The sequence below is a fragment of the Lutjanus erythropterus genome, chromosome 15 (assembly GCF_056507025.1).
Source record: "Lutjanus erythropterus isolate fLutEry1 chromosome 15, fLutEry1.hap2, whole genome shotgun sequence".
Taxonomy (NCBI): domain Eukaryota; kingdom Metazoa; phylum Chordata; class Actinopteri; order Lutjaniformes; family Lutjanidae; genus Lutjanus; species Lutjanus erythropterus.
In genome coordinates this window covers 14,382,841-14,410,644 of record NC_139331.1, presented here as the reverse complement: position 1 = coordinate 14,410,644, position 27,804 = coordinate 14,382,841, and the positions used below count along the sequence as shown (strand labels likewise).

Here is a 27,804-nt window from a genome sequence, read left to right as displayed (position 1 = left end):
TAAAACTCGGGATACATCAAAATAACAATGATCATAGTCAGGATTATCCAATCCCCACCAACATAATCGTGATTCCTATCTCCATCATCATCCTAATTATCATAAATCACAGCTTCATGAATTGCAAACCATCACTGTTTTCCATTCACTCACATTTTGGCTGTCCTCGGGCTTCTCTGAAGCTGCTTTCCTTCTGGGGGGGAAGAAGAAGCCTTGAGTAAGAACTGAACATTTCGTCCACAGCCATGAATGTCAATAGTTTTAACAAGTGTAATAATAATAATATCTACTAATGAATCCTGAAGCACACATTGATTAAAAGCTTTAATGATCAGTTATGTGTAATTGTGGCTGTGGGATATCGATCGGTTTTGTGGTTTTCTCAGCTCATTGCTCTGACCTTCGTGCCAACAGAGCGTTCATCTCCTCCATCAGTCCTCCGCTTCCTCCACTTGTTCGGTTGGCATCGTTTTTGGCGCTCGAGGAGCTGTCGTCAGGCTGAGCAGAGGAGAGGAGTTACTTGTTACTCTCTGATATGTACAAACAGTGAACTTTTCAGGATGTCAGTCAGGTTTGGTGAAGATAATCCAGTTATATCCTCTCTGACTTGAAGGAAAGATTAATCAAAACATCAAAGCCACAAAGATAAATCGGTGTCTCACTCTTTGAACGCGCCGCAGTTTGGCTCCAGCGATCATAGCGGCAAGACCCGTCTGGGCGGGGGGCTCATCCCCGTGACTCCCTCCGCCCATGGGAAGCGGAGGCGGGAGAGGAGGCTGGGGCGCGCCTGCTGAAGGTGGCGGAGGTCCTGGCGGTGGTGGAGGTGGAGGAGGACCACCCATGTTCATTGGAGGAGGTACTACTGGGGGAGCCACAGAGAGCACAGCAGGGTGGCCTTGGAATGGAGAACCTGGAGGGGAAGTTTGACATGTCAGTCTGTCTCTATGTACACATACACAGAGGTAACTAAAGTACACACTTTCTTTACTCAAGTAAATGTGAGAAAGTAACAGGCTCTGAAATGTACCCACTATAAAGTGAAACTATAAAAGTATAAAGTCGCACTGTGAAGGACATTTTTACCATCTGTTTCTGTGCTAACTGAACTTCAATTTTTCTTCCTGGTTGAGTCTCCCTCTCTGTCTGTTTCATCCCGTTATGTCTTTTATGTCATTTTTTGTATCGTTAGGTCTTTTACATCTCGTGATGTCTTTTTTGTCTTATTTTGTCTTTTACATCTTGTCGCATCTTGTTATGTTTTTTAAGTCTTTTTATATCTTTTACATCTTATGTCTTTTTTGTCTTTTACATCTTTTTGGCTTGTTTTCTTAAATCTTTTAAGTCTTTTATGTCTTGTTATGTCTTTTACGTCCTGTTATATCTTGTTATGTCTTTTATCTTTGCTACATCTCCTACAACTTGTTATGTCTTTTATGTCTTGACACGCTTTTTACATCTTGTTACATCTTTAATGTTGTTATGCCTTGTTATATCTTTTATGGCCTGTGATACTTTGACGTCTTGTTGCATCTGTCGTGCATGATTTGCACTGATATATGCACCAAGATATTGTCTCTTCTATGTGTTATTATCCCATCCAGTCTTGATATTTGGAAGGCAGCACGCAATGGAAATAAAAATAACCAATGACTCCCCTCAAAAGTATTAAAACTAAAGTAATAAGTCTTTTTGGGAAAATGTAAGTAGCAGAAAGTACAGATATCAGTGCCAAAATTTAGGGAGTAAAAGAAAGATTTGCCACAAAACCTGAAAGTTCTACTTAAGTACAGTAACAAAGTATTTGTACACTGTTGCTCCCCACCTCTGTACATATCTGCACATATTACTGCACGAGATGCACTTGGTTGATGAAAAGACTTTACTGTGAATGATACAAAAGGTTTTACTGTATAAACCTCAGCTGATGTGTGCTCTTTAATGTGAGTACCTGAGTTGGACGACCGTCGCTCCCGCTCCATGTGCGCCTGCATCTGCTGCTGCTGCTCCATCATCTGCCTAAAGGGACAAGTGGGAACCACGTCTGGTCACTTAATAACACAAATGTCATGTCTTATCTGTGATTCTGTCACAGATGAGACACACAACGGTCCAGCCAAACACATCACAGCAGGAGCCAGAGAAAATTCCTCCTGCCTTAAAGCTGTAATAGGGAAAGTGACAAGTGATCTAAAAGGCTTCAAACACAGATATGTATAATATGTTAGCAAACAGTTGCCTATTCACACATTGAGGAGACACTGAGCATGAATGTTGTTTACGCTCATTTTTAGCTCTGGTGTGGACTCCAACCTGGAGGAAATATCTGGTTCATTAGAGACCAAAGGCTCAGGTATGTTCAACAGCTAGGAGCTAAGTGGATTTGTCTGCTGGATTGGTGCTGAGCAGGAAGTGCACATTGGGTTTATCAGAGATAAAAAGATGGAAGAGCTTCTGAAAATGAGGTTGATGAAAGTTGTGAGACAGAATGAAAAAGATTAGAGTTGCAAGTTGTAAAGCCAAAACAGTGACACTATACTAAAAAACCCCACAAAGTAGTGAGAGAAACTGAACAGTCAGGTGATAATTGTTTAAAATTGTCCCAAAAGTGATGCCAAAACATCTTGATTGCCCCTTGCTGGCTGGCTGGAGTACAGGTCATGAAACCCCACCTTTTTCATGTTAGCAGATGGGACATCATGGCCCAAACTAAAACATCAAAGTACATGTTAAATAAAATTTTTCCCAAAGATATTTTCTGCCATTTTAGGCAGTTCTTGCACACTGATTTTTGCTTAGGTGTCATTTTCCTCAGCAGTTTGATTTTAACTTCTTATTTAATGCTATAAATAGAAGGTTTTTAAATGTTGATTGACAGCTGAACCCTGCTTGTGATTGAGTCGGCCAGGTAAACGAGTGGGCCCCCGATATCGCGGCTCCAACCCCGATCACTACTGTGCAGTCTCTGGCTCCACCAACGAAATATGACAGCTTGAGCCTGAAATAATTTGGCTTTATTTTTGTACTTTGGAAGGAAGTGGAGACGAGTCATCCATCTTTATATATGTCAGTGGAAACAACACTCATGAGAGTGGTGAGACTGAAACATTATAACAAATCTGCAGGTTGTAAAGCCAAAACAATGATTTTTACAAGTCTTAATGTGGGGACGCCCCATAGCTCAGTTGGTAGAGCGCACACTCCATGTACTGAGACAATATCAACTTTAGTTTCCATGTCTCCATGATTTTTTTTGCAAAAACTGCATCAAATCATGGCAAATGGGATGATTTCCTCTGTTGCTGTCATCTCACTGAAGGCAGGTTTGATTTGTAGCTTGTAGACTTTACCTGACATGAAGTCATCATCTACCTGTCTGCACATTTCAATAACTTTTTGGCACCGCTGAGCAGTTTCCCCTGTACAGTTACAGCACAAAGCAAATGTCTTCCTCCTCACCCGTCCGAGCCCATATCGCTCTCTCCTTCATCTCCGTCCATCTCCACGCTCCACCTTGCAACCAAACCCCCCCTCATCTCTCCTCACATCTCTGTCTTTGATGTGAGAAGCATATGTGTGTCACGACTCAGGAGAGATGGGGAGAAAGGAGACAGCTCATGGAGAGGAAGTGGAATTTTCCAGCTGTGGGTTGGAGAGCAGAAGTGCTGAGACAGCAACCTCTCCGATGTGACAGCAGCGCACGCAGCAGGTGCAGAGTGATCTGCTGAGCAATACTGTCCCGCTACCACCGGAGAGAGCTCAGTCAAATTAATTTGTCTCCGCTGACACACGCACATGCGCACGCACACACAAACCCGAAATCCACATGCATAAGCACACAATCTCCCCTCACAATCACAGACCTAATCCTTTGCACCAGAGGTACAGTTTAGCAGACATCAGGATCAGAGAGAGCCGTAACTCCCATCATATTTGTTCTCTTAAGCCCTGGCATTTGGCATTTGGTTGAACCAATAGGCTGAGCTGAAACAGGTTTAAAAACAGCAACAAAGACCTAGTTGTGCCTGATCGTGTCTCTGAAGGGGACAGTGGAAGAAATGCAGGCCATTTATTAAGCCGCAGAAAGTGCCTGGAGTTTCATTTCAAATACTAAACTGCCTCTATGATTAAAAAAAAAGGGACGTCTCGTGTTTTTAGAAAGCTCCCTGTCTTTATCAGACTGTCACCCATGGGAATTGGTCTCATGAGGGGAGAGAGAGGGTATTAAGGAGAGCAGAGGGATGAGAGCGAATAGGAATAAAAGTCACTGAAGGCAGCTGTCTGCTTATTTCAGTTGTTCGTGTTCATATTCTCTCTTTGTGACAGGTTGTCGGACACATGGGACTGCACTCACAACCATAATCCGTACTCATTTGGGCTGAGTTCACTTAAAGTTCACCCACTGGTTTGGGGATAATTCGTTAATGTACTGAGCAAGCTGTACTACCTGTACGACAACACAAGAAATCTCACTGGTAACACCCTGGAAGCAAGAAGTAAATGACACATCACCGGTGGGACGATCTAAATATAGATGACAGTGTTTTATCTTTTTCTAACATCCAGTCTTTGCAGTATCACTGTGAACGTGTCCCTGTGCCTGTGTTGCATTGCTCATCTCCAGCAGGACCGCCTCTCTTATTTAAAAAAGAGTTAGATCTGTTCTGATTATTTCACATAGAAGACTTTCTGTATTTTCTGTCTGTACTCCTTTCACTGTTTTGAAATTGGTGTGGCTTCATTGAAAACAGGTGATGTCATATACTTCTGTCCAATCAGAGCTTAGCAATGCCTGAATTTTGAGCAGGTTCAGTCTGAACGCTTTCCTCAAAATGGTGTGCAACAGGCTTTAAAGTACATTTGCTCTTGTTAGACAGGTGTAACAGAGGTGTTGCCCAATCTGCAGTGAAGAAGTCTATAAAAAAAACCCAGTGTATTAAAGAGTCAGTGCAGTGTGCTCCACAGCAGGGTGTTCAGTGCACCCAGAATTTGGTGACAGGTGTTGTTTGCTTATGTTGTTAAACTACTGTCAGTCAAATCTGATCAAATCAAACCCACACAGTGTTTGTGCAGTAAAATCTTTAGCAATAATCACTATGATAACTTTTCCACAAAATGTGAATGTTTAATGCTTAAATTTGGTCAATATTTAAAGATGCTATAATAAGTGTTTTTTTATTAACAATGTTCACATGTTAAAGGGGTCACTAGCAGCATTTAGCTGCTAAAGAGGACCCTCAAGAGAGGGAGGTGAGCTGCCAGATTTGCATCACTTCACCTCAACCTCTCCTTCTAAACATGTAGAAGAGCCTACGGTGGCAGCAAAACTTGCAAAACATGCAAAGTCTGCATGTAGAGCCAGTGTTTGGTTTGTCTCTTCTAGAATACTGTACAAACATGGCAGTCCAACATGGCAGCCTCCATGGAAGAGGACCTGCATCCTTTGTAGATATAAACGGTTCATTCTAAGATATCAAAAATACAACAATTCACATTTTCAGGTGAGTATGAATTAATGAAAATATACTGATGAATGTTATTCCATTTCTGCCACAATCCACTAATGAACCCCAGGAAATCTTACACACTGTTCCTTTAAATTATCAGTTAAGAAATTTTACCTCGCTCTCTGGGCTTCTATCTCATCTGAGGTCGGTCCATTCTGGACTTGGCGCTGGACAGCTGGACCTACAGACACAAATGAAAGCAGGGAGAGAGAAAGAGACACAGATAAAGTGGAGCTGGCCTTAATAATCCATTATGAGCAGTGTAATGTTAATTGAAATTAGTCCCAGTGGAGACAATTAACTAGAAAATGACAGGGAATTAAACAGCAGTTGATCATTACGTCCTCTTTCTTCTGTAATGAGTAATGTGCGATGAAAAGCATATTAATCCCTCACTCTAGGTAAATTAACATGAATTGATTTATCCTCTTGTACAGTCGAAGACAAGCAGAGCTCAGAACAAAGTGTGTGTACGTACATAGGAGAGAGCTGCTTCACCCTGCTGTCACACTGCTTGTGTTTACTCCTGTTACCCACAATGCTCTATGAGGGATACATGATGCTCCATTTGATTCTTTAACACTGTCTGAGAACAACATACCTATCTCATGCACACACACACACACACACACACACACACACACACACACACACACACACACACACACACATGCACACACACACAAACACACACACACACACACACACGCACACACACAGACTTCGGGGTAACTGTACTCTTAACTTTTTTAATTTACCCAAATGACAATGAGCACTGAAATTTTTTTATGTGACTCTCGTAATAATCTCATAATTTCAACTTTTTATCCAATAATTGACTTTCTATCTCACAATTGTGACTGTTTATTTGATAATTATGATTTTTTTATGTCATAATTTTAACTTGCATCTTATAATTACAGCTTTTTATCTCAATTTCAAATTTTATCTTGTAATTATGATTTTTTATCTCAAAATTTCAACTTTATTATGACTTCTAACATCATAATTAAGACTTTTTATCTAATAACTCTTAAAAAAAATCTGACTTATTGTGGGGATTCTTTTTTCTTTTACTGGTAGAAATGGGTCTCCAAACAAAGACACAAGCACTCACAGCTAAAGACCCACGAGTATTATACTGTGATGAAATGCAACTTGCTGCTGGGTCCAGTGTTATGGAACATAAAAACAATGAGATCTGGTTTGTGTTTGAGCTGCTCTCTCCACGCCGAGGGCTCTAAATTGGAAACAGGAAAATCTGTCATCTGCCGTTGTCAATGCAAGTTCACAGACAAGAGAGGGCTGACTTCAAATTTGGAGTATTTTTTCACCCTTAAGACGAATCTGTGACATTGTTTGATGGTTTCTTCAAAATCAGCTTGGGCAGTTTTGTGATAAAAACAATGTAGTTTGTTTATTGATGTGAGGAAATCACAGGAGAGGAGGATCAATATCAAAGATCTGTGATTCCCTCTGGTGTCTCCCCCTCTTGCTTATGATGTGATTTGAGCTACAAGGCACTCGCAGTGTAATCCCTTTAACACCACAAGTGAGATGAGCAGATGGAGAGCCAGATAGGGAATGTAATTAATTAAAGACACGATAAGATGAAGACAAGAAGACGTCACTCAGGGATTACAATCGAATCAGAGTGAATCATCAGTTTTTCAATGGAACTTTTCTCATCGCTGAAGTCCTCTGGGACAATATTAATCTTCATTGTTCCTCCTGAGAACAACTTCAGAGCAAAGATTAAGAATTTACTCTCACTTTTTATGTTTTAGTACTGGCCTCTTTTTTTCTTAAATGACAAAATGGGATGACATCTTGAGGAGAAATCCTGCAGGGTAAAGCCTTATTTTTTGTTGATGTATGATTAATGCTAACGGAAAGTTGTCATCAATTTGCACAAAACAAAAACATTATAGCCCTTCACCTGGGTCTCTTCCAAAGACTCTTTCTGTCCCCCTTCTGTCTAATGAAAAGTGTCCCTTACAGAACAGTTTTACAGCTCCACACACTCAGGGTCAATACTCGGTGACGATACTCTCCACTGCTCCCTCTCTAATGGAAGTGACTCTCTGGCAAGCCGATGGTGATAATGGCCACCATTGATCAAGTAACAGAAAGCCAAAAATAACACAGCGCGACAAAAGACCTGACTCACGCCTACCATCAGATACCTCATCCCCCACACACACGCACACACACACTGGCAAGTTACAACTTTGTTTATCTCACACACGGGGCTGCAAATTACGGTATTTATTATTTGAAGTACTTTAAATAACTTTTTAAATCTTCTTTTCCATTTAGAAATGAGGCTATATCATTTTTTATGGCAAATCCTGTCTTTGTTTTTTCATATTCACTACAGTGGAGACTTAGACTGATGCAGCATACAAACTTTATGAGAGATTTTCCCATCAATGGAAGTTTTAACCATGTGTGTCTTATCTGCACACATAGATAGGCCAACATTGTGCTTTTTTCTTTTGCATCTGGTGTCTCTGTTGGTTGCCTGGCAACCTCACTGTGATGATCCATAACTCCCAGTAAAACCACATTTTTAGACTTTGGTTTTTGTGCTGGTAGGTGGATTTTTTTTTTTTTAGAGTTGGACAGACCCAGGCTGGCTGCTTCCCCCTGGTCTTTGTGCTAAGCTAAGCCAAGCTAACTGTCTGTTGGCTGTACCTTCCTGTGTGAACTATACCATGGCTTTCAGGAGAGCTCACTTTCTTTTAATGGATATACAATGTGTAATAATCAGTTAATAACCACAAAAACAAACATCACATGGGTATCATAACCAAATATCACAGTATGATATCTGATAACATCTGTACGTGACTCCTAAACAGAGAAATTAATTAATAATGGAGATTCAGTGCACAGAGTGGGACTAAGAAAGTTTATTTTTTTTCTGATCTTTGAATTACAGTGAGTGAAATTTATGATACTGTGAAGCTTTCAGCTGTGATGAAAAGAATAGCATGCATGTCAGTACCTTCATCAAAGTGAATTAGTACTGAATCACCCTCATGCATGACTCATACATCAATAATAGCCTAATTTTGTGCACGATCCATGATGATGAAGATACAGAAGAATAGAATGCAAAAATAGCGTATTGTCAATATTTTAGAGACCCTGCAAAGATTACATGAATCATGTTTTTAGGGAGCTCATGTCTTTTTAAGAGAAGCCAAGCTACTCCTGACTCCCCTGTAGTTTACACCCTGGTATTTAATTTGTCATGTACAGTAACTCTCCACAATAATAATGATAAAAGTATTTACCAAACAGACTACACACCACACACAGCATATATATCAGTTATGTCTGCCATCAGGTCGAACATGGTCCTTTTTTGTCTGTCTGCTATACTGTCTTCTGTCAGGCATAACTGTCTCCTGGCAACTTAGATCTCAAAATGTGACATTTATTGGTTAGTTAGAGTCTATTTAGTTATATGGCCAAATTCCATCTTCATTGGCTGACACCAAAACACAAGTAGACCGTTTTCACAGCCGCTACATCGATATGAAATAGTAGTATCCTGGGTGAGTTTTGGAATTGGAATGGCTTTTGTGATAAACTTAAAATATGATCTTGTAGATCAAGTGATTCACCATTGTAGGATTAATATACATACCAAAGCAAAAACTACAGGATCAACACAAAGGAATATACACAGATCCAGCTGTTGTAATTACACTGCATTGTGGCTCAACCACAGAAGAATTGTTAATACCAAATCTTTTGTATTTAGAAACTTAACTTTTATTTACTTTTCCACTCAGCTAGTGTCATTTATAACAGCGTGAATCCTGTCCTCTGTCATTAAGAGTCAAAAACTCAAAAACTGAGGAGTGACTTAGTGTCAAATCATCAAAGAGGATAACATTTTTCCATTTTATTTTGTAAGTTCTACTTTTTTTCATTTAAAGTAATATACAAACTCAGTCCTCTCAGCTTTTTAAAAGCCATAAAGATCAAGAAAGCAATATTCTTTCTATTCTAGCAGCTCAGTAACTTTACAAATGAGGTCATTTCTTACTGTTGGTTTTAACAGAGAAAACTAACAAATTGCAAACTACTTTCAATCAGGTATCCCTACAATTACAGAGCTACAAGGACTGGTCAATCAATCGATTAGTCCATTGAAAGAAAATTATATTTTGATAACTGATTAATCATTTTAGTCAGTTTTCAAGACAAAATATCAAACATGCTTCCAGCTTAGTAAATGTAAGGATCTCCTGCTTTTCTTTATGATAGTAAATGAAGAGTCTTGGTTGATTTGTGGTAAAAAAGTGTGACTTTGGCCTCCACTATGAAATCATAAAACCAGCTGATGGCAACACACACTTGCAAGAATGGACGCCACAACCTTTAAATATACACACAAACTGAAAACAATAATCATCATGCAGAAGTTCAGACACACACACACACACACAGCTTTACTACCTACATGACATGCTGAAGAAGAGGAAGCGGCTGTAGCAGATACAGAGGCACTGACAGACCCACTCCCTGCTCACCATCTCTCGCCTTCAGCTCCTCTTCCTCCCCCTCCATCACCTTCCCCTCTATCCCTCTCCCCTCACCTGCCTGCCTGTTTCCTCTCCTCCCCTCCTCCAACAGCCACAGTATCATCTGTCATCTTCTTGTAACCCACACCTCCAGGCAGCAGCAGCGCAGCGAGCATCTCTGGTTAATGTTTCAAAAGGTCGGGTTTGTCTGGAGGCTGCGCTGCCTGATGCCACTCACACACACACACACACACACACACACACACACACACACACACACACACACACACACACACACACACACACACATGCACACACACACACACACACACACACACACACAAATATTACAGCCAGCTGATCCACGTACATCTCTGCTGCAGAATGAGCTTTGTACATACAGACAGTCACATCATATTAAAATGTCACTCAAAAAATGTGTTGTGTTTACTGGAAAGATGGTGTTTGACGGGTCAAACTCTTTTAACTAAATCAAACACAGAAATTTAAGCTGACATGGACGAAAAGTCAGAGGAATCTACATGTCATCTATATTTCCGTGACGGGGAAACGTAATTTGCTGAGAGAGATTGTGTGACATGATTGAAAGCCCCAAAACAGGCGGCTGGTAAATGGTGACATTTTTGTCAACTACTGTTTCCCGGTTAAAAAATAAACTATCAATCTATGAATCTTCAGATAGTCAAGGAATCCTTCAGTCTATTAAAAGTTAGAAATAATAGTATATACAAGGGTGTAGGTTTTGTTGTAACATTTGGCTGGACACCTACAATGCGGGGGTCCTCTCCCAAATGTTAAGCATCAAACACTTCATTTCCTGCATTCTGGTGATTTTTTTTATACACCAGTTTGTGCCTTTTCTAAATCAGGGGGGATGTCTTTATTAAGTGGCAATTACAGATGAGGGAGGGGCACATTCCATGATTAATATTTGATTTGCTTCATTAAATTACAGTTTGACCAAGTTGACCACCTGAACTAGCTTTTCAGGCATTGCATCATTTGTGTCAGTAACATGGTGTCAACGCCACATCACTGCAAGAAAGTAATCATTTTATTATTATTGTAGACTCTGGGATTGGGACCACAGGGGGGTCCAAGCTCTGTGTTGCAAGGACAGTGGCCCCTGTTATACTGCTGTAAAGCAGCTCATCAAAATAAAACTCCTCTGCTGTTTTCATGTTGTTACTGGGAGGGAAAAATGCATGTGTTCTAAATATTGAGGTGTCCCTTTCATCCCCTCCAAAATCTACAAATATGAGCAAATGTCTTAAATTTCAACCTCATTAGTGGACAGAAATCTCCTAATATTCAATATGGAATCACGTGAAATACAAAACAAAGCAACACACTTTCTTCACAGAAGCCACATTGACAGTGTTACCAATGATAGTTATTATGGTTCCATTTCACAGTGCAGCAGAACCAACATACACAACATCAGAACACTGATTCTGTTTGGTAACACCTGTGTTTACTCTACTGTTTCATGTCAGAATGGCTGCTGTGAAAAGGTCTAGCTTTGTGAAGCTGTTACCAGCACTTTATTTTGGCATATGTTCTCGATTCATGACTCAATCAGTGACGAAAATGAGAATTTGACATTTTATGACGGGGTTGAATTATCCAAACTGGCCTTTTCATACTCAAAGGTGACAGATGATCTTTCTGACAAGCTCAGTGTGAACACAGGTATGTGGATGATCCCAGACACTGATATTCTGTAGGTTTATTGCCTATTATTTTTACCAGAATCTAGTAGTATTTATTTAGCAGTATTTACTGTCCTCCAATGTCAGAACAACAGAGTATAAAAGGTCACAAAAGGTTGACCCTCTTACCACTAGAGGGGGCAGGCACACCTGTTTAGAGCAGAGAAGACTCACAACATCCTGATCTTTGCTTTACAAAGTGTGAATGTGTCTCATAAAATCACTTTGAACACACAGATGTGCTGAAATCACATCATTTTCCATGTAGAAGAGAAAAAACACACCAAAATACATGAAGTAATTACCTCTTCCTATGTCTCTCACTCATACATACACACACAAACTCAAAGCAGCTATTCAAATTATTTCTGCTGTGTGTATGTGTGTGTGTTACCCATATACACACAGACTGTATGTCTTAATGCAGCTATAGTGTATTGCAGCTGGTAGCATTAAGGCTATCAGTCTTTCTATCTGTCTGTGGGTGTGTGTGTGTGTATCCTTCTCTTGTGTATTTGTGCACTTGTGTTTGGTTGCCGTCACTCGAGCCTCTTTGTTCCTCGTCCCGTGTTATTAGGCAGATGAAAAGATCTGCTCTCTAGCACGGGACCCGGGGGACATCTTCTCAATGACTCATTCTAATTAAGAGGCTGGAGGGGACTGCAGGGGGAGACACACCACTGCTGCTGCTGCTCAATAATGACTGGCACGCTGTGATACTCACTCTGTCTCTCTGTCTCTAATTCTGTCACTCCCCAATTTGGATTTGTTTGTCTTTCTCTTTCTAACACACACACACACACACACACACACACACACACACACACACACACACACACACACACACACACACACACACACACACACAAACACAGAGCTCCAGAGGATAAGCTTGCCTGTATATTCACCACTGCAAGATGCCTTTAAATAAAACTGGAGGCTAAAGCTCCATATTAGATTCCATGTAGATTAATGAATGATTAATGAACACAATGTGATTGGTTACAGTGCATCTTTATGAATTTTCTATTGCACTTTAAAGGCTGTTACACTGCAGGTCAGCATCTGTATTCAGTTATCATGTGCTGAGGCTGCTGTCTCATGACTTATTTTCCAAAGTGCCCAGTAGAGGGGACTGGGTGTCAAAATGCTCAGCTATAATATTGAAGACTTGGTGATTAGCTGAAACTGGGAAAGTACAGTTGGAATAATCTAGTTAAATAAAATAAAAAACTAGATGGAAAACAAAAAATAAAACAAAATGTCAGTACTATTATCACTTTTACTACTACATACCACTACTGCAGTGGCCTTTTTTCACAGCAGCCCTATTGATTTGAAATAGCAGGGTAAACTCCCTGTGCCTTTCATTAGTAGCTCCACTTTCCCTCGTTCACTTATCCTCAGCCCTTGGTATGGTGTAACAGCTTACGTCACACGGAGGCCACTTGGAGAGCAGAGGGAAAGTGGGCGGGGCAGGGGCAATGCACTTGCCCTTGTACACTTTTAACCCATATCACTGATCGATTGACAGTTTTTACGAATAATTAGAAATACCTGCAGACTAGTCTTTATGAGGCAAAGGATGTTTTCTGCACTTGTTAATGAGCTGAATCAGTTTCTGATTTCTGTCTGTGATCTGTGTCATGATTATCAGAACTCTTCTTGCTATGAGCTTATGACACCTGACAAAACAGCGATTTTTCACATGTGTTTACAGGTAATGTTGAGAATAAAGAAATCACACAAGCTGAACAGTCTAACAATCTGAGTAAATAATAACTGCAGTTAGTTATATTATATTTTCAGTAAAAAATCAGGCTATTAATGAGATTTTCTTAAGAAACCATCTGCTAACTAGGCCAGTGAGCATATACACATACATCGATGAGTAAACTGAAAGTTTTACATGCATCACTGCCACCCATGGTCTATTTTTCTCGCACAAAATGTATGATTGCTATACATTGCGGAGTGGAGTGTGTTGTTGACTCGCTCCCTCAGCCCTCCAGGAGTCGATCTCACCAAGTTTACTTCAGTTTATTTCAAACAAATGGAACAACACTTAAAACGGTGATGGTGATTCCCCCGACTGCTATGAGGAAGTCAACAAGGGCATGTTGAACAACTAATGAAACACAGCCACAGATGTTACCAGTGATACTACTGATAATTAAGGCCCTGTTCCATTTAGTGTAGTAGAGCCTTTTCAGTGAGCCAATATGCACAATAGCAACACTCTGACTCTGTTTGACCTGAATGGAACAGAACCTTAATTATGAACACCTGTGTAACAGCTGTGTTTACTCTACTATTTTATGTCAAAATGACAGCTGCTGGTGTCACATTTCCCCTCTAAACATTGAATTTCTCTTACACTAATCGGTTTTACATTTTTTCGAGGGTACATACACCTATTGTGTCCTGAGTTACATGTTGTGTTATAATGCTGAATGAAGTTTAATAACCTCAGCTGCCTTGTGGCCTTAGAGAAGGTGTTATTACTTGAATATAATTAAAAAAAATTATGACATGGACTAAAAACTTGATGCCCACATGGAAGCAGGATTTAGGAAACTGTTCCGCTAAAGGGTGAGACAAGATGTGTGACACGGCACCAGCAGTCTAAATCATACCACCAGTCCATCAGTGGCTTCTGTCGCATTATTGATGTGCACCATATTAATATTTGGCTGGATTTTTAAACCACTGCACCAACAATATAAGTGTGTTAGTGCCATCCCTGGAGGAATATGAGAAGTTAGATACAGGCCAGTTCACCTGCCCTGAAAACAACCTTCATCAAGATGATGACGAGCATTTTATCTGCTGACACGAGCTTTGCCCAAGCTGTGTCGGTCATGTTTGCACACTATCAGCTTTTTAAAGTGGCCACATGTGAACACGAAGAACCTATAACTAAAATCAGGCGCTCTGGGAAGGAAGCTCACAGTCAGATAAGTAATGAAAGAAATCATCCATGACAGGCTTCTTGAACATTACGCCATGTGTGCTGACTTGTGCTGACAAAATGTTCGTGTGAAACAGAGATGGGGAAACTCACCTCCATCCTGAGCGCTGAGGACATTGAGGGCGAAGAGCATGGCGTTGGAGAAGGTGGTGGCCTCCTCCTTGCTGGCAAAGTTGAGGCCATAGACCTGCCTGGCGTCCCGCCATTGGTGGAAGGTGGGGGTGGCCTGGTTGTACTTGAGGCCTTTCACTATGGAGTAGTTGATAACCACCTGTGAGAGGAGGAGGAGGAGAGACGGAGGTGTAGTTTACTAAAGAAAAACTGATTTTTCACTTTACGTCAAGCAGCTTCTTTATCTGAGGGATGATAAAAATCTACAGATGGCAGGCTGGAGAGATAAATACAACATGATCGCTATTCTCATAACTCTGCTGTTACTGGCAGAAAACAACCCTTAAATGCCAGAGAGTTGATGGCTCTGTGTTTGAAGGGATTTAATGATTTATGTTTTCTATGTGGTTCCAAGGTAAAGACAGAGAAAACATATTTAGAGCCGGCGTTCATCATCAGCACAGCTTGTAACAGTCAGTTTAATGTGGCTTACATCATGAGCTATAATTTGAATCTATATAACACAGATGTGTAGAGATATTGTTGGTCTTTTTTGTCACAGCTTCTCATTGGCATCAAACTGTGCACACCTGGGTCAAGTGCAGGTTAACCTGTCACCATCTTTGTCACCCTACCCCCAACAGGGGAAATTGTGAGTCACCACAAAGTCACAAGCTATTAGCTGTTGTGAGCTAAGGGGAAGAATAAAAATGTCTATTTTTTAACATGAAAATAAAAAAAGTATTGGTAACGTGCCACACATTTTCCTACACTGTCCCACAAATTTATACAAACATAATCTTTGTCCCACATTTGGTTTGTTAGGATCTGGTCACCTTATGGACATCTTGAACAACCTTTAGAAGCATCAGGGTGAATTAAATGTGTTCATTTGCTTCTCAATTATGTGCATTTTTTTTTTTTTTTTTTACTTTTGTCAGAGAACTTTTTACAATGAAAAAGATTTATATTTTCTTATTTAGGTTAGGTCATGGGATTGTGTGTTCTGTAATTGTTATTTTATATGACCACCATGAAGATGTATAGACCACAGGAAGAATAGCTCCTGTAATGCAGAAGCTATTGGGGAACTTAATATACAAACAAACATAACTACTAAGCATATTAGATAAAGCTTTGATGAGAAAAGTTAGTTAGTTAGTCTAACTGAAAAATCCAGCCCATCCTCATCAGAAAAATGAGCGTATAGATCATCATACAGGCCGCTTATTATGACCCATATTTACATTCATTGTCAGGCGGTGATCTCTGGTTATGTTGTCAAATATTATGACAGAAGTGAAAGAAGGAAGTGAGATGATGTAGAATAAAGAGCAATAAAGTCTCTGTAACGAGGTAACTGGTTTGGATGGGTGCGTCAAACTGTTACAGGACTTGTACTCAGTGAAACCAAGTTTTTATCCACATGATATACATAACATACTTATTTTAACCGAAAACAGAATCTTTTCCTAAACCTAACCAACTAGTTTAGCATGCCGTTTCACCATGTTAACATCACATGATTTACAGCATGTGATTTATGCAACATACTTCAGTGCCAGGTGCCAGTTGCCTGTCGCTGGTACTCTCCAGTGACAGGCTCCTGGCAATCGACCCAGCCTATTGTTTAGGAATCAGGATGTTTTGGAAAAGTCTAATATCAAACCACTTAGCAGTCATGTTTAATCATATTTTAGCAGTCTCTGTAATGTATGTATTGCTTATTTAGACAATCTGAATCCAGCACAGGAATGGCTGTCTCCACCACAACAAATCAAAATACAACAGAGAGAGATAATTACTGAACGGAAATGCAATAACCATTCAGCATGTTGTAAATAAAGTGGTCTGAGACAGAACTACGCTTCTGCACCTCTTCTTGGCTCCGTTTTCAGCCTTTAGAGAATCTGGCCTGTGACGGTAGATTTAAACCAATCACAGGTCTTCTCAAACGGGTGTTCCTATTGGCTGTCCTACTAGTGTACTTGTGCAGCTGCATGTGCATGTTCTGTCGGTGAGACCCTGACTCAGTGTTGGAAACTCCTGAGGAAAAAAGTTGCCATAAAATGGAATTATCAGACAAAGAATCTTAAAAAGAATTCAGCTTATGAGCAGCATGCTCAGCCCAGGGGGTTTGTCAGCTTTAATGCACACCTCCAACATTTCTTTTTAGAGTCAACAACAAGCTTAGTATTTATCACTATTTATAACACAACATACAAGAAACATTTTTAAGTTTTTTAAAAAATTGTTGAATTTTATTTATTTATTTTTTATTTGAATTTTTTTTTTGTTATGGGAGAAAACCGGAGCACCCGGAGTAAACCCGCACCAAGATAGGCATAGATGGTCATTTCATCATGGCAGTTGCTCATGATGTGAAGAAGAGTGGCGCAGTGAAAAAGGGGTTGATGTCTGCCATGTGAAGGGATTTCATTGATTTCTAAGGGGCCAGTGAAAAAGTGGTAGATGGTCATTTAATTGTTGCAGTTGCATGCAATGCAAGACCTGAAGGGGTTGGTTAGAGTTAGTTTTAATTAATTTTTTTTTTTTTTTTTTCTGTTACGGGAGAAAACCGGAGCACCCGGAGAAAACCCACACCAACACGGTGGAGTATAAAAACTCCATACAGTATAGATTGGGGCTGGGAGTCCAACCATGACCACTGCTGTGTGAGGCCACAGTGATAAAACACTGTGCTTCTGTGTGGCTGGACGTCTCTCACAGTGAACAGTTTGACTTGTCAGATGTGGCTCATAGACACCGAAATGGAACACAAAATGCCCACTGTGAGAAAGGTCTATTGATGGCATTCATCTTGAGGAAAGAAGAGTTTTTTAGGTCTTTGCCACGATTGATTTGTGAAGCCAATATATTTTCAATATCAAAGAGAAAAGGGTAAATAATTGTTGAATGTGGTAATAATCAGTGAGCCAGCGTAACTGATGGAAAGTGATTAAAGAGACTTGCTGTAAGGTGACAGTGCTAGTCAAGTCACTTCCCACCATGAGTAAGCATTGGGGTGGTGGTGGCTCTGAAATTTGTGATCTGTTGGATTAAGGGGGATGGGGGGTGGAGGTTGACTTTGGGGATTGGTGGTTTGTGGCCACTCAGCCTTGCAGAGGCAGGTAGTAACTGACGGTGTCCCAAGTCCATCTGACAAGATGCCTTAACCATCCGTCAGCATTGGTCTTATAATAGCCAGAATATTGTTGACTGAGTTCCGATGCTTCTTCAGAGTCCAGTATTTCAATGTAGATGTGAGGAGGGGGGCCCTTGACTCTGCAGTGTCTGTTGGTTGGTCCTGCCGTATGATAGCCATAATATTGTTGACTGAGTTCTGGTGTTTGCACAGAGTCCGGTATTTCAATGCAGATGTGAGGAGGGCGGCCCTCGACTCTGCAGTGCCTGTTGGCTGGTCCTGCCGTATGATAGCCATAATATTGTTGACTGGGTTCTGGTGTTTGCTCAGAGTCCAGTATTTCAATACAGATGTCAGGAGGGGAGTCCTCGACCCTGCAGCATCTGTTGGTTGGTCCTGCTGTATGATAGCCAGAATATTGTTGACTGGGTTCTGGTGTTTGCACAGAGTCCGGTATTTCAATGCATTTTTATTTCAAATGACACAGGATATCTCCTTATCTGTGTTTTCACTATGGATCGTGTAGATCAGTATATCAATTCATAAGAAAACTGTCATTTTATTCCTTTTTAATGCATTTTCATTTGATCTGGCTGGATTACTCTTTAAATTGATTGTAAGGAGAGAGAGAAACAAAGCGATCAGAATGATGGGTGAGCTACAATGACTTTTAACAGGAAAGAGAGTGCGCTGCGATGTGATATTCATTCATAAACTTAAGTATCTGTGCTGTGAAGGTAATCTGAAGACAATCAAGTCAGGCAGTAATATTCAGCTCTACCTCCTGTATTGTCTACATTTTATAGATGTTCTAGTTTTGATGAAAAATTTTGCAAAAATTTGCAGGTTTAAAATAAAACAATGATAAGCTTTCCTCAGTACACCAGTCATCACTTCTGATGAACAACCGCCATAGTGTGACGTGCGCAAGCGTAACATATCTGGTGCGATGAATTATGACCCACTGTGATTGGTCCAGACCTCACATGTGATAATAGCCGAATAAATGTTGTCTTTTTGTCAAATGGAAACTTTTTTGTCTTAAGGGTGTATTAAAATGCTGATTTTAATAATTAAAAATAAAAGTTAATTTAAGGTGGGCCAGTTGTATAAGTGGGTGGGCCCAGGCCCCATAACGCTGCGTCTGATGGATAGATGGACAGATGCATAAATAAATAAATGACTGAATAAATGAACAAAAACAGTGTTCCATTGCTAAAATAAAAAAAATGTGAACACAAATCAGTGTTAACTGTTCAGGTCCAAATGCTCTGTAATCATGGTATGGGGTCCTTTGGCGAGAGGGTCCTGCAAGAACCCCAACGACGGACCACACTCATTCCAGTCCAGGCACCCCACCCCTCCCAAAGCAAAAAAGCTAGGGAAAACACTGCACTGAAAGGCTATTGTAGAAAAAAAAATACTACCATAAGTAGCATCTAAAATAGCATTTAATTACACTATTATAACTTCAACAGACCAGGGTGTAGGATTTAGTAGTATTTAGCGGTGAGCTTGCAGATTGCAAACACCTCCCCTCTCCCTCCCCTTCCAAATGTGTAGGGGAAACTATAGTGGCCACGATAAACACAAAACAACCTCTGTGACACCAGTGTTTAGTTTGTCCATCCTGGGCTACTGTAGAAACATGGAGGTGCAACATGGAAGAGGACCTGCGCCCTCTGAAGACATATAAACAGCTCATTCCAAGGTAACAAAAACCTGATTCTCATTTTCACGTGATTATACACCAATGAACACATACTTATGAATATTATATTTAATTTCTTCCATATTCTATCAATAAATCCCTTTAACCAACTTTAACCAACAAAAAGTCTAAAGTTGCACCTGTTTCTGTTTAAACCACCACTGTTTTCTCCTATTAAGCTCTCCTTCAGTGACAGCAAGTGTTCTGTCTTCATGTTACTTCAGAAGAAATCTCACAATCCCAAACACCCTGAATGTTCTGCATGCTGCAATCCTCCCACAGCTCGATGAAATCTCTCTCTCTCCAGTGACTAAATGGCTGAAATTAACTCCACAGCACCGTGTTGTCATCTCCTGTCAGTTACCTGCTGGTCCTGCAGTTTGACGCCCACCACTCTGAAGGTGTTGTTGGCAGTGTTGTGGTAGATGTTGATGCGGCTGAATCCCTGCTGTCCAGGCTTGATGGGCACCCACTTCTTACTGGTGTCATCATAGACCATGACCGAGGCCCTCGCCTGGCAGATACTCTGCTCACTGGGAGGGAAAGGGAAGGACAAAGACAAGGGAAAGACTTAATTATGTGCAGAACTCATCAGTTAAACCAGTGAATCAATGTCAGGAAACGACTGATTTACAGAAGAATCCACCCTCAGATATTTGGATATGGTTTTTGAGTTAATCATTTTATAAATGTTCACGAGTTACTAACTTTTTGATTTGCCCAGTTTTCATTAACTTGCCACAACTATCTCAAAGTCACTTTCCAATTTCCCAGATATACTTTAACTAATTCTCAGAGAAGAATGTGCACTTAGCAACATGTTATACAGCTCTGCATCCTACAGGTGGACAGCACATCAGTGACATGAGGGGGCACTCTACGGTTGCACTGAAAATATCACAATGGACTGCCACTTTGAATGAATTAAACAACAGAGGGTGGGTTCTATATACGTCCTATGTTTAGGTCAGCTGCAGATTCAGTAAAGGAAAAAACTCAAAAGTATCCACATACTGAATACAGCAATGCATAAAGCAACATTCAAACTAGTAGTTCCAAATCTCGGGGTTAGGATGTCCCAGGAGTACCAAGATGCATCTGACAGGTGACAAGATGATTAAAACTAGAAGAGGTCACTCAGTAGAGTGCAAGTCCCCACTGGGCAACAAATGGTGAAGCACCTTCTGCAATGCCACCACAACTGCCAGATGCACCCAGCTGAGATCTGTAAATTTCCACAGCATTAACACGAAAAACACATAAACTAAAACAAGATTTCAAACCAAAGCAGTTATTGATCACTTGCAGCCCCCAGTGGCCGATTAAGAAGACTGTTTGGTGAGGTCATTGTGACCTTTGACCTTTGACCACCAAAATCTAATCAGTTCATCCTAGAGTCCAAGTGGTCATTTATGCCACGTTTAAGAATTCCCTCAAGGTGTTCTTGAGACATCTGGTTCACAAAAATGGGATGACCCCAAATGATGATGCCTCCGGCCTAATCTGTTGTTGGCGTGAAGCCATAAAAAAAGGGTTTTTCAAAATTGTGAATGACAGCATTTTGGTTAATATCCATAAACAAATACCTTAATATAAATTCAGGTGAATTTAAAAAAGCTGGTAAGAAGCTAAATCATCATCCAAAGCCTGCTCAAACATGACTGGTCAACACTACTGGGACTACAAATGGAATACAAACAGAAAACAAAATGCTTCCAATACCAAAATTGTGTCTTTGTGTCTTCATATGCAGATATCTGTTTATAGAGATTAATCTTAAGAGAAATCAAAAAGACAGGGAACCACTTGTTTATATGAGTCATATCAAGCCCAAAAAGTCAAACTAGTAACATACAGGAACTGTAATTCAGTGTACAGACACTCTTTATTTTTATACATGACACAGAAAGTACTCCAGTAAGTAAAACAGTCCCTTAAATACCATTTTTGTGAAGCGTTTTTAGGGTCAAATCCTTCTTAAGCAGTAGTGACTGATGTCACTCTACAGCTGTGTATTTGTCTGAGGATGTTAAGTGAGATAATTACAGTAAACAAGGCCACAACTCAGTCGCCTAATCCTGTGTTACACTAATAGTCTAATCCAAATGTAATCAAGCGCTTGTCCAGCATCTGTTGATGTCCTTAATGAGAGGCAATCGTAATGTGTGTGTGTGTGTGTGTGTGTATGCATGTGTGTGCAGCCTCCAGTGTTGGGTCTGCCTGGTCTCCCGTCTGACTGCGTTCATCAGCTCTTGTCCTCACTGTGACACACACACACACACACACAAGCACGAACACGCACACACACACACAGACACACACACACACACACACACACACACACACACACACACACACACACACAATGGGTTGAGTGTAAAACCCAACATGCAAGGTCAAAGCAACCCAACACTGATGTTTTTTGACCCAGCATGTTGGGTTGATTGTACAGTACTACCTAAAATACTGTACAATCATCCCAGCATGCTGTCCAAGTAAACCAATGTTGGGTTTTTTTGGCTGATTGTACAGCTGAACAGGTAGGATAAAATTAACCCAATGCTGTTTTCTTTGACCCAGTGTGCTCAGCTGAACAGTCACCTCAACATGTGGGTAGAAGTGTTTTTTTGTTTTTTTTGACCCAGCATGTTGGGTTGTATAATCAACCTAACCTCATATGCTGGGTAGTTGGGGAGGAAAAACACAGAGAAACAATTTTGACTTGCAAATGAGATTAACAAGAAGAGTCCCATCTGTGTCTTTGCCTCGCTGCCAAGCTAAAATTAGTGGATCGACCCCTGAGGCAGAGTGAAAGAGCTGCGTCAGAGAAGAGGAGAGAAAAATGAAAGAGGGAAAAGTCTTGGCTTGTAAAGTAGTGTGTGCGCACAGCATGAAGTACAGTGAGAGACAGTTGTGCATTTAGGATTATATTTAATATTCTAAAATTAATAGTTCCACATTTTGGGAAATATGCTTATTTGCCTCCTCGCCAAGACATAAGATGATTACTCCAAACTCATGTTTGTTCAGTACAGAGTGGAAGTCTGGACACGATTAGCTTAGCTTAGCATAAAGGCTGAAAGCACGGGAAACAGCTAATTTGGCTCTGTCCAGTGTTGAAGAAATAAACATACCTGTGCATATAATGAATAAACTGACATATAAACAAATACTTTGTTACTGTACATGATTTTTCAGGTATCTGTACTTTACTTGAGAATTCATTTATCAAACAACCTTTTACTTTTACTCCCTTTATTTTAAAATAAATATCTGTACTTTCAACTCTTTATGCTACATTTTCAAAACTGGCTTGTTACTTAAGTTTGAATGTATTTGAGGGGAATTATTTTATATTTTTACTTTTCATCACTCTGTGCCACCTTCCCAGGGACAGACGTAACAGGACGAAAACAACATAAAAGACATAAGATGACACAGACAAGACAGGGAGACTCGACTGCAGAGAGAAGGTGAGGTTCAATTAGCTTTGCTAAAGAAACAGCCGGTAGAAATGTCTGTTTAGAGGACTACTTTTAACTTTTATACATTTCAGAGCCAGTACATTTTCACTTTTACTTCAGTAAATCAGTTAATTCAGTACTTCTACTCTAACCAGAGTTTTGTGAGTAAAGAATATGTACTTGAACTTAAGTAAAGAATGTGTGTACTTTTGCCACCTCACAGTGCCTCATAGTGAGTCATAGAGCTGCTTGTCTGACTGCTGACTCTTGTTACATTTCTATTTACAGATTAAACAAATTAACAAGTGCTAATGAGTGAGCTTTAGAGGTGTTGTTAGGTGTATTTTTGAAGGGCAGGTAGCTGTCTCTACACTTAACATACAAGCATGAGAATTGTATCAAACTTCTCATCTAACTCTAGCAAATAAGCTAATTTCTCAAAATGTTGACTTTTTCTTTCAAGAGTGGAGGAGAGTTTAATGCATTGATATTCTGGGATAGAAATTATTTAACAATGCCCATGTAGCGTTCCTCACTGAAACCCAAATGCTCACTGCAGGCTACTGTGTCTGACTTGTGCACACATGGCATGGAATAGCAACACATTCTGAAGGTATTCATGAAAAGAAAGCGCCAGGCTAACACTGGGATAAAGGAAAATAACACTAGCTTTCCTTCTCTTTCACTTCAAAGCACTCACAGGAGAGCAGAAGGAAGCAGCTGAACATGTTGGACCACAAGCCATTCAAATAACACAAAAAAGCTCCACATAATACCCTGCTGCATGCATTTTAAGCTGGAGTGTATAAATAACTCTCACCCAGGTCTCTACACACATTATTTTGCATTAGCGGTTTTGATGTGCACACCCTTGAAATCAGCCCGAGCACCAGCAGGGCAATGATGTGTTTAATTTATTTTCTTTAACTTGTCGACTGTGTTAATTTTTAAAAAGGAGTTCTTGGCAACCAGCTGAAAATGGCATCGAAGGCCCAGAAGCATGAATAAATGAGATTCTTGTGCTAAAAGAGACCCGAGCAGGAAAAATGGAAGAGACAGGGAGAAGGAGATGGAGCGGTGAAGGAAAAGGAGGGGAAGCTAGAAGCTGTGAAGGAGCTGTGGCAACAAGAAAACAAGTTTTTCTGACTGACAGTTATGGGACACACACACACCACAAGCACACACTCATACACACACATACACACAAATACAGGAGCGTGGTATAGATCGCTCCACGTCACACATGTTGAAAAATTAACAATTGCTCCGCAGGACATGAATAAATCAGATGTTTCTGTATTCACCTTGACAGTATGCACACATGCACATACACACACACACACACAGACACACACTTTAAATGCCATCCTCTCTGCTCTGTTCATGACCGGTCTGCACTACAGTAAATTGAAGCTGACAGCGACAGACAGAGAAATCTCAAAGAGCTGCTCAGGAATCGTCTTCGATTGAATCACTTGCACAGAAATGGTCCAATCATAGAGCAGGATGATGCATGTGCAAGTGTGAAATATGCTCACTCACTACTGAAGTCCTGACCTTATTAAAAAACAATCCTACACGATTACTCACATTATTGAGAGGCTCTTTTACACTGCTGCATTTGATCCAGCTACATTGTATGACGTCATCCCTCAATGACTTTAACCATCACAACACACTCTTGACAATGCAGGCAGAGATGACTGCACCGCAGCCGATCGAACGCAAAACACAAACTATGAGAACAACTGCATGCAGAAGAAGTGTATGCTGTTCCATCTCTGCAACTGCTGACTGCATTAGGAGCAGATATAAGGAGAAAATAAAGATGAATTGTCCAGAATAAAATCAAAATGTCAAGAGTAAAATTGAAATGTCGAGAATAAAGCCGAGATGTTGAGAATTAAGTTGAACCTCCAGTATTACTGCCAGGCATAAGAAAATATAAATCAAAGGCGTTAAGATTTTCTTTGTGTCACAGTTCTGCAGGCCCAGTTTCCCTCCTCTCACTCTGCCTTGGTAAATTTCCACTCTCCCTGCTTCTGCTCCACTCTACCTGTCAGCCACTCCCACCTCTTCAGCCCAACTCTACCCACCTGCAAGCTCAGCAGCAGCTCATCTCCAGTCAGCCCAGTATAAAGCCTCTCCAGTACTCTCGCGCCTGGCCAGACCGTTCTACTCTGCCCGTCTCTGTTTCTCCTGCCTTGCCTGGTTCCCGGATTTTCACCACAGCCTTCTGTCCCTGACCGTGAGATCGTTCTCTGCGTTCCTTGTTTTGCCTGCCTGTCCCTGTGGCTGCTTGGTGAGTCCGTCTGTCTTCACTTCTCCACCTGGTCCAAACTTCCCTGTTGCTCGTCTCTTGTCGGCTGGTCTGCCTGTCCTGTCAGCTCTCTCAGCTCCGACTCCTCCACCTGGCCCCGACTTTCCTGCTGCCAGTCCCTGGTCTGCTCTCCTGCATCAGCAGCCTGCTCAGCTCAGTGACTGTGTGTGGACTTAACAACTAATACCTCTGTCTTTATCTGACCACACTTGCCTGTGCTTCATTAGAGATCATTACCAATTGTCCCAGTTTTCCAGAGTGCTGCTTTTGGGTCCTAAGAACACCTGTTACACTTTGTCATTTTGAGGATATTTAGTCTTTACATTTCTCAAAATGCTGAGTAAATAATCTCTCTCCTGGTTTAATTTTTCTTATGCCTGGCACTAATACTGAAAATTAAATTTTATTCTCAACATGTTGACTTAACCTGTGCTCAAAATGCAATAAATAAATCAAAACAAATAGATAATAGAAAATCTTTCTCATGTTTTTTCTTTGTCTTTTTTGGTGATTTTGGGTTTCAGTTTGTTTCCTACTGTATTTTGAAGTTCTTGTCTTTCCTCTTGTTTCTGTTTCACTTCCTGTCTTTCTCCCTCCTGTTTTGGTCACTGATTGTTTTCACCTGCTCCTGATTAGCCTCCTTGTGTAGTCTTGTGTCCTTCCCTCCTTTCTTTTCCAGTTTGCCTTCGTCCTTCATCTCAAGGCTAGGGTGACCAGGCATCCTGAAAAATTCAGTATAGTCCCAAATTGTCCAGAGTCCTTTCCTTTTTGTTCTAAAACTAACCATATACTATCTATTCAAATATATATTAGGAACAACATGTGTTTGTAAAAATATTCTGATTAAATCAGTTATATACACTATCTTTTCTGCTTTTATTTATTCAAAAATGTCATGCACATTTATGTAAAATATGTAACAGTATTTTTGATGTTTTCACTTGCCTATTGCATTGATTAGGCTATCATAAATAATGGATTATTGATGTAATTTGACCTGTTTTAAACCAGACGTACAGCTGCCACTGAAAAGTGTTTGTAAGCTCCCACAACTTTTTGACAATCTCAGCTGCTTAAAAGACATTTAAAAATAACTAACACACCTGTCACCTGTGCCAGGACACTGTGCTTCATGTCATCCTCAGAATCTGTAACTGATCTTCATAACATTAACAACAAATAATGTTACTCTAAAATATTCTAGATTTATTCTGGATTTTGATTTTTGCCTGCTCCACTGGAATTGTTTGTCTGAACTGGACTGACTTCTTTGGTTTAGACCTGTGCCCACCTGACCATCTGTAACCCTATTTCTGGTCTCAATTTATCCATTAAATACTGGTGAAAATTTGGGTCCATTCACTTGACTAATGCGACAAGGGGCAGGTGAAAACAATCAGTAATTTAAAAAAGGAAGAAAAAACAGGAAGTAAACCAGGAGAAAAAAAGAGAACTTCAAAATAAAAATAGGAAACATGTTAACTAAAACCCCAAATCATGAAACCTGGCCTTATAACTCTTCGGTATGACTTGGACAGGTTCTCTCTAAACTGAAAAAAAGATTTTCAATCTCAAACTAGTGAACTCAAACAACACATGAATCTCAGTCCAACCATTTAAACAAGTATCCCAGAGCAGCTGTACGGTCCGATTTGTAGCTTTTAATGACTTTAACACAAAATGACATGATACTATCATTAATATGTTTTGGATTCTTAGGATCAAACCTCTTAAATTAACAGGTCCGTGTTTCTGTCTAAGGTCAGATTAATGAGGGTCGGTAATAATAAACACATGAATTATTCATCCACACTGCTGCATGTTTGCAGGGTTGAAAATAATAATTATTGCTTAAATGCACTCAATGTTTTTCTTTTTCATCTCCTTTCAAACTTATACACACACTCACACACAACACCCGTGCTGTGCACACACATCAGCCCAAGTTGTTTTCCCTTGTGTCTCAGGTCATTGCAGGGTTAATGAGATGCCTGTTTCACCCAAAAAAAACCTCCACCACAGTTGGCTTTTCTCACTTCCCTCACACACATGCATATTTTTATATTTTGCTAAAGTCTACAGTTTTTGTACAGTTGGAGGAAGTAGAGACGGGTCGTCCATCTTTATTTGCTGGCTCACAGATGATCCAAGCACATAGCATATCAGGAAATACAGTAAATGAATTAGTGTTTCTGATTTGTAAGAAATCATTAATTATATTTTAGAAGGAGTAGATGTTTATAACGGTTAAATTGAGAAATATGTTAATGGAGTCGGGCAGGCAGTCACTGAACTCAAACTCCA

General features: G+C 40.3%; 1 protein-coding gene across 3 annotated transcripts in view; it reads right to left on the bottom strand.

The window, feature by feature from the left end:
* The window catches only part of evlb (Enah/Vasp-like b), a 67,297-nt gene that overhangs the window by 4,850 nt on the left and 34,643 nt on the right, over window positions 1–27,804 (bottom strand). For 2 of the 3 annotated variants that reach the window (XM_084737811.1, XM_084737808.1), the window contains exons 2-8: window positions 20,081–20,249; window positions 14,843–15,020; window positions 5,619–5,685; window positions 1,949–2,016; window positions 663–910; window positions 401–498; window positions 154–193 (exon numbers count right to left, since the gene is read on the bottom strand). In XM_084737811.1, coding sequence (XP_084593937.1) covers window positions 154–193; window positions 401–498; window positions 663–910; window positions 1,949–2,016; window positions 5,619–5,685; window positions 14,843–15,020; window positions 20,081–20,249 — 868 coding nt within the window. The remainder of the gene's footprint in view (window positions 1–153; window positions 194–400; window positions 499–662; window positions 911–1,948; window positions 2,017–5,618; window positions 5,686–14,842; window positions 15,021–20,080; window positions 20,250–27,804) is intronic. The other variant, XM_084737810.1, reaches the window with a different exon arrangement.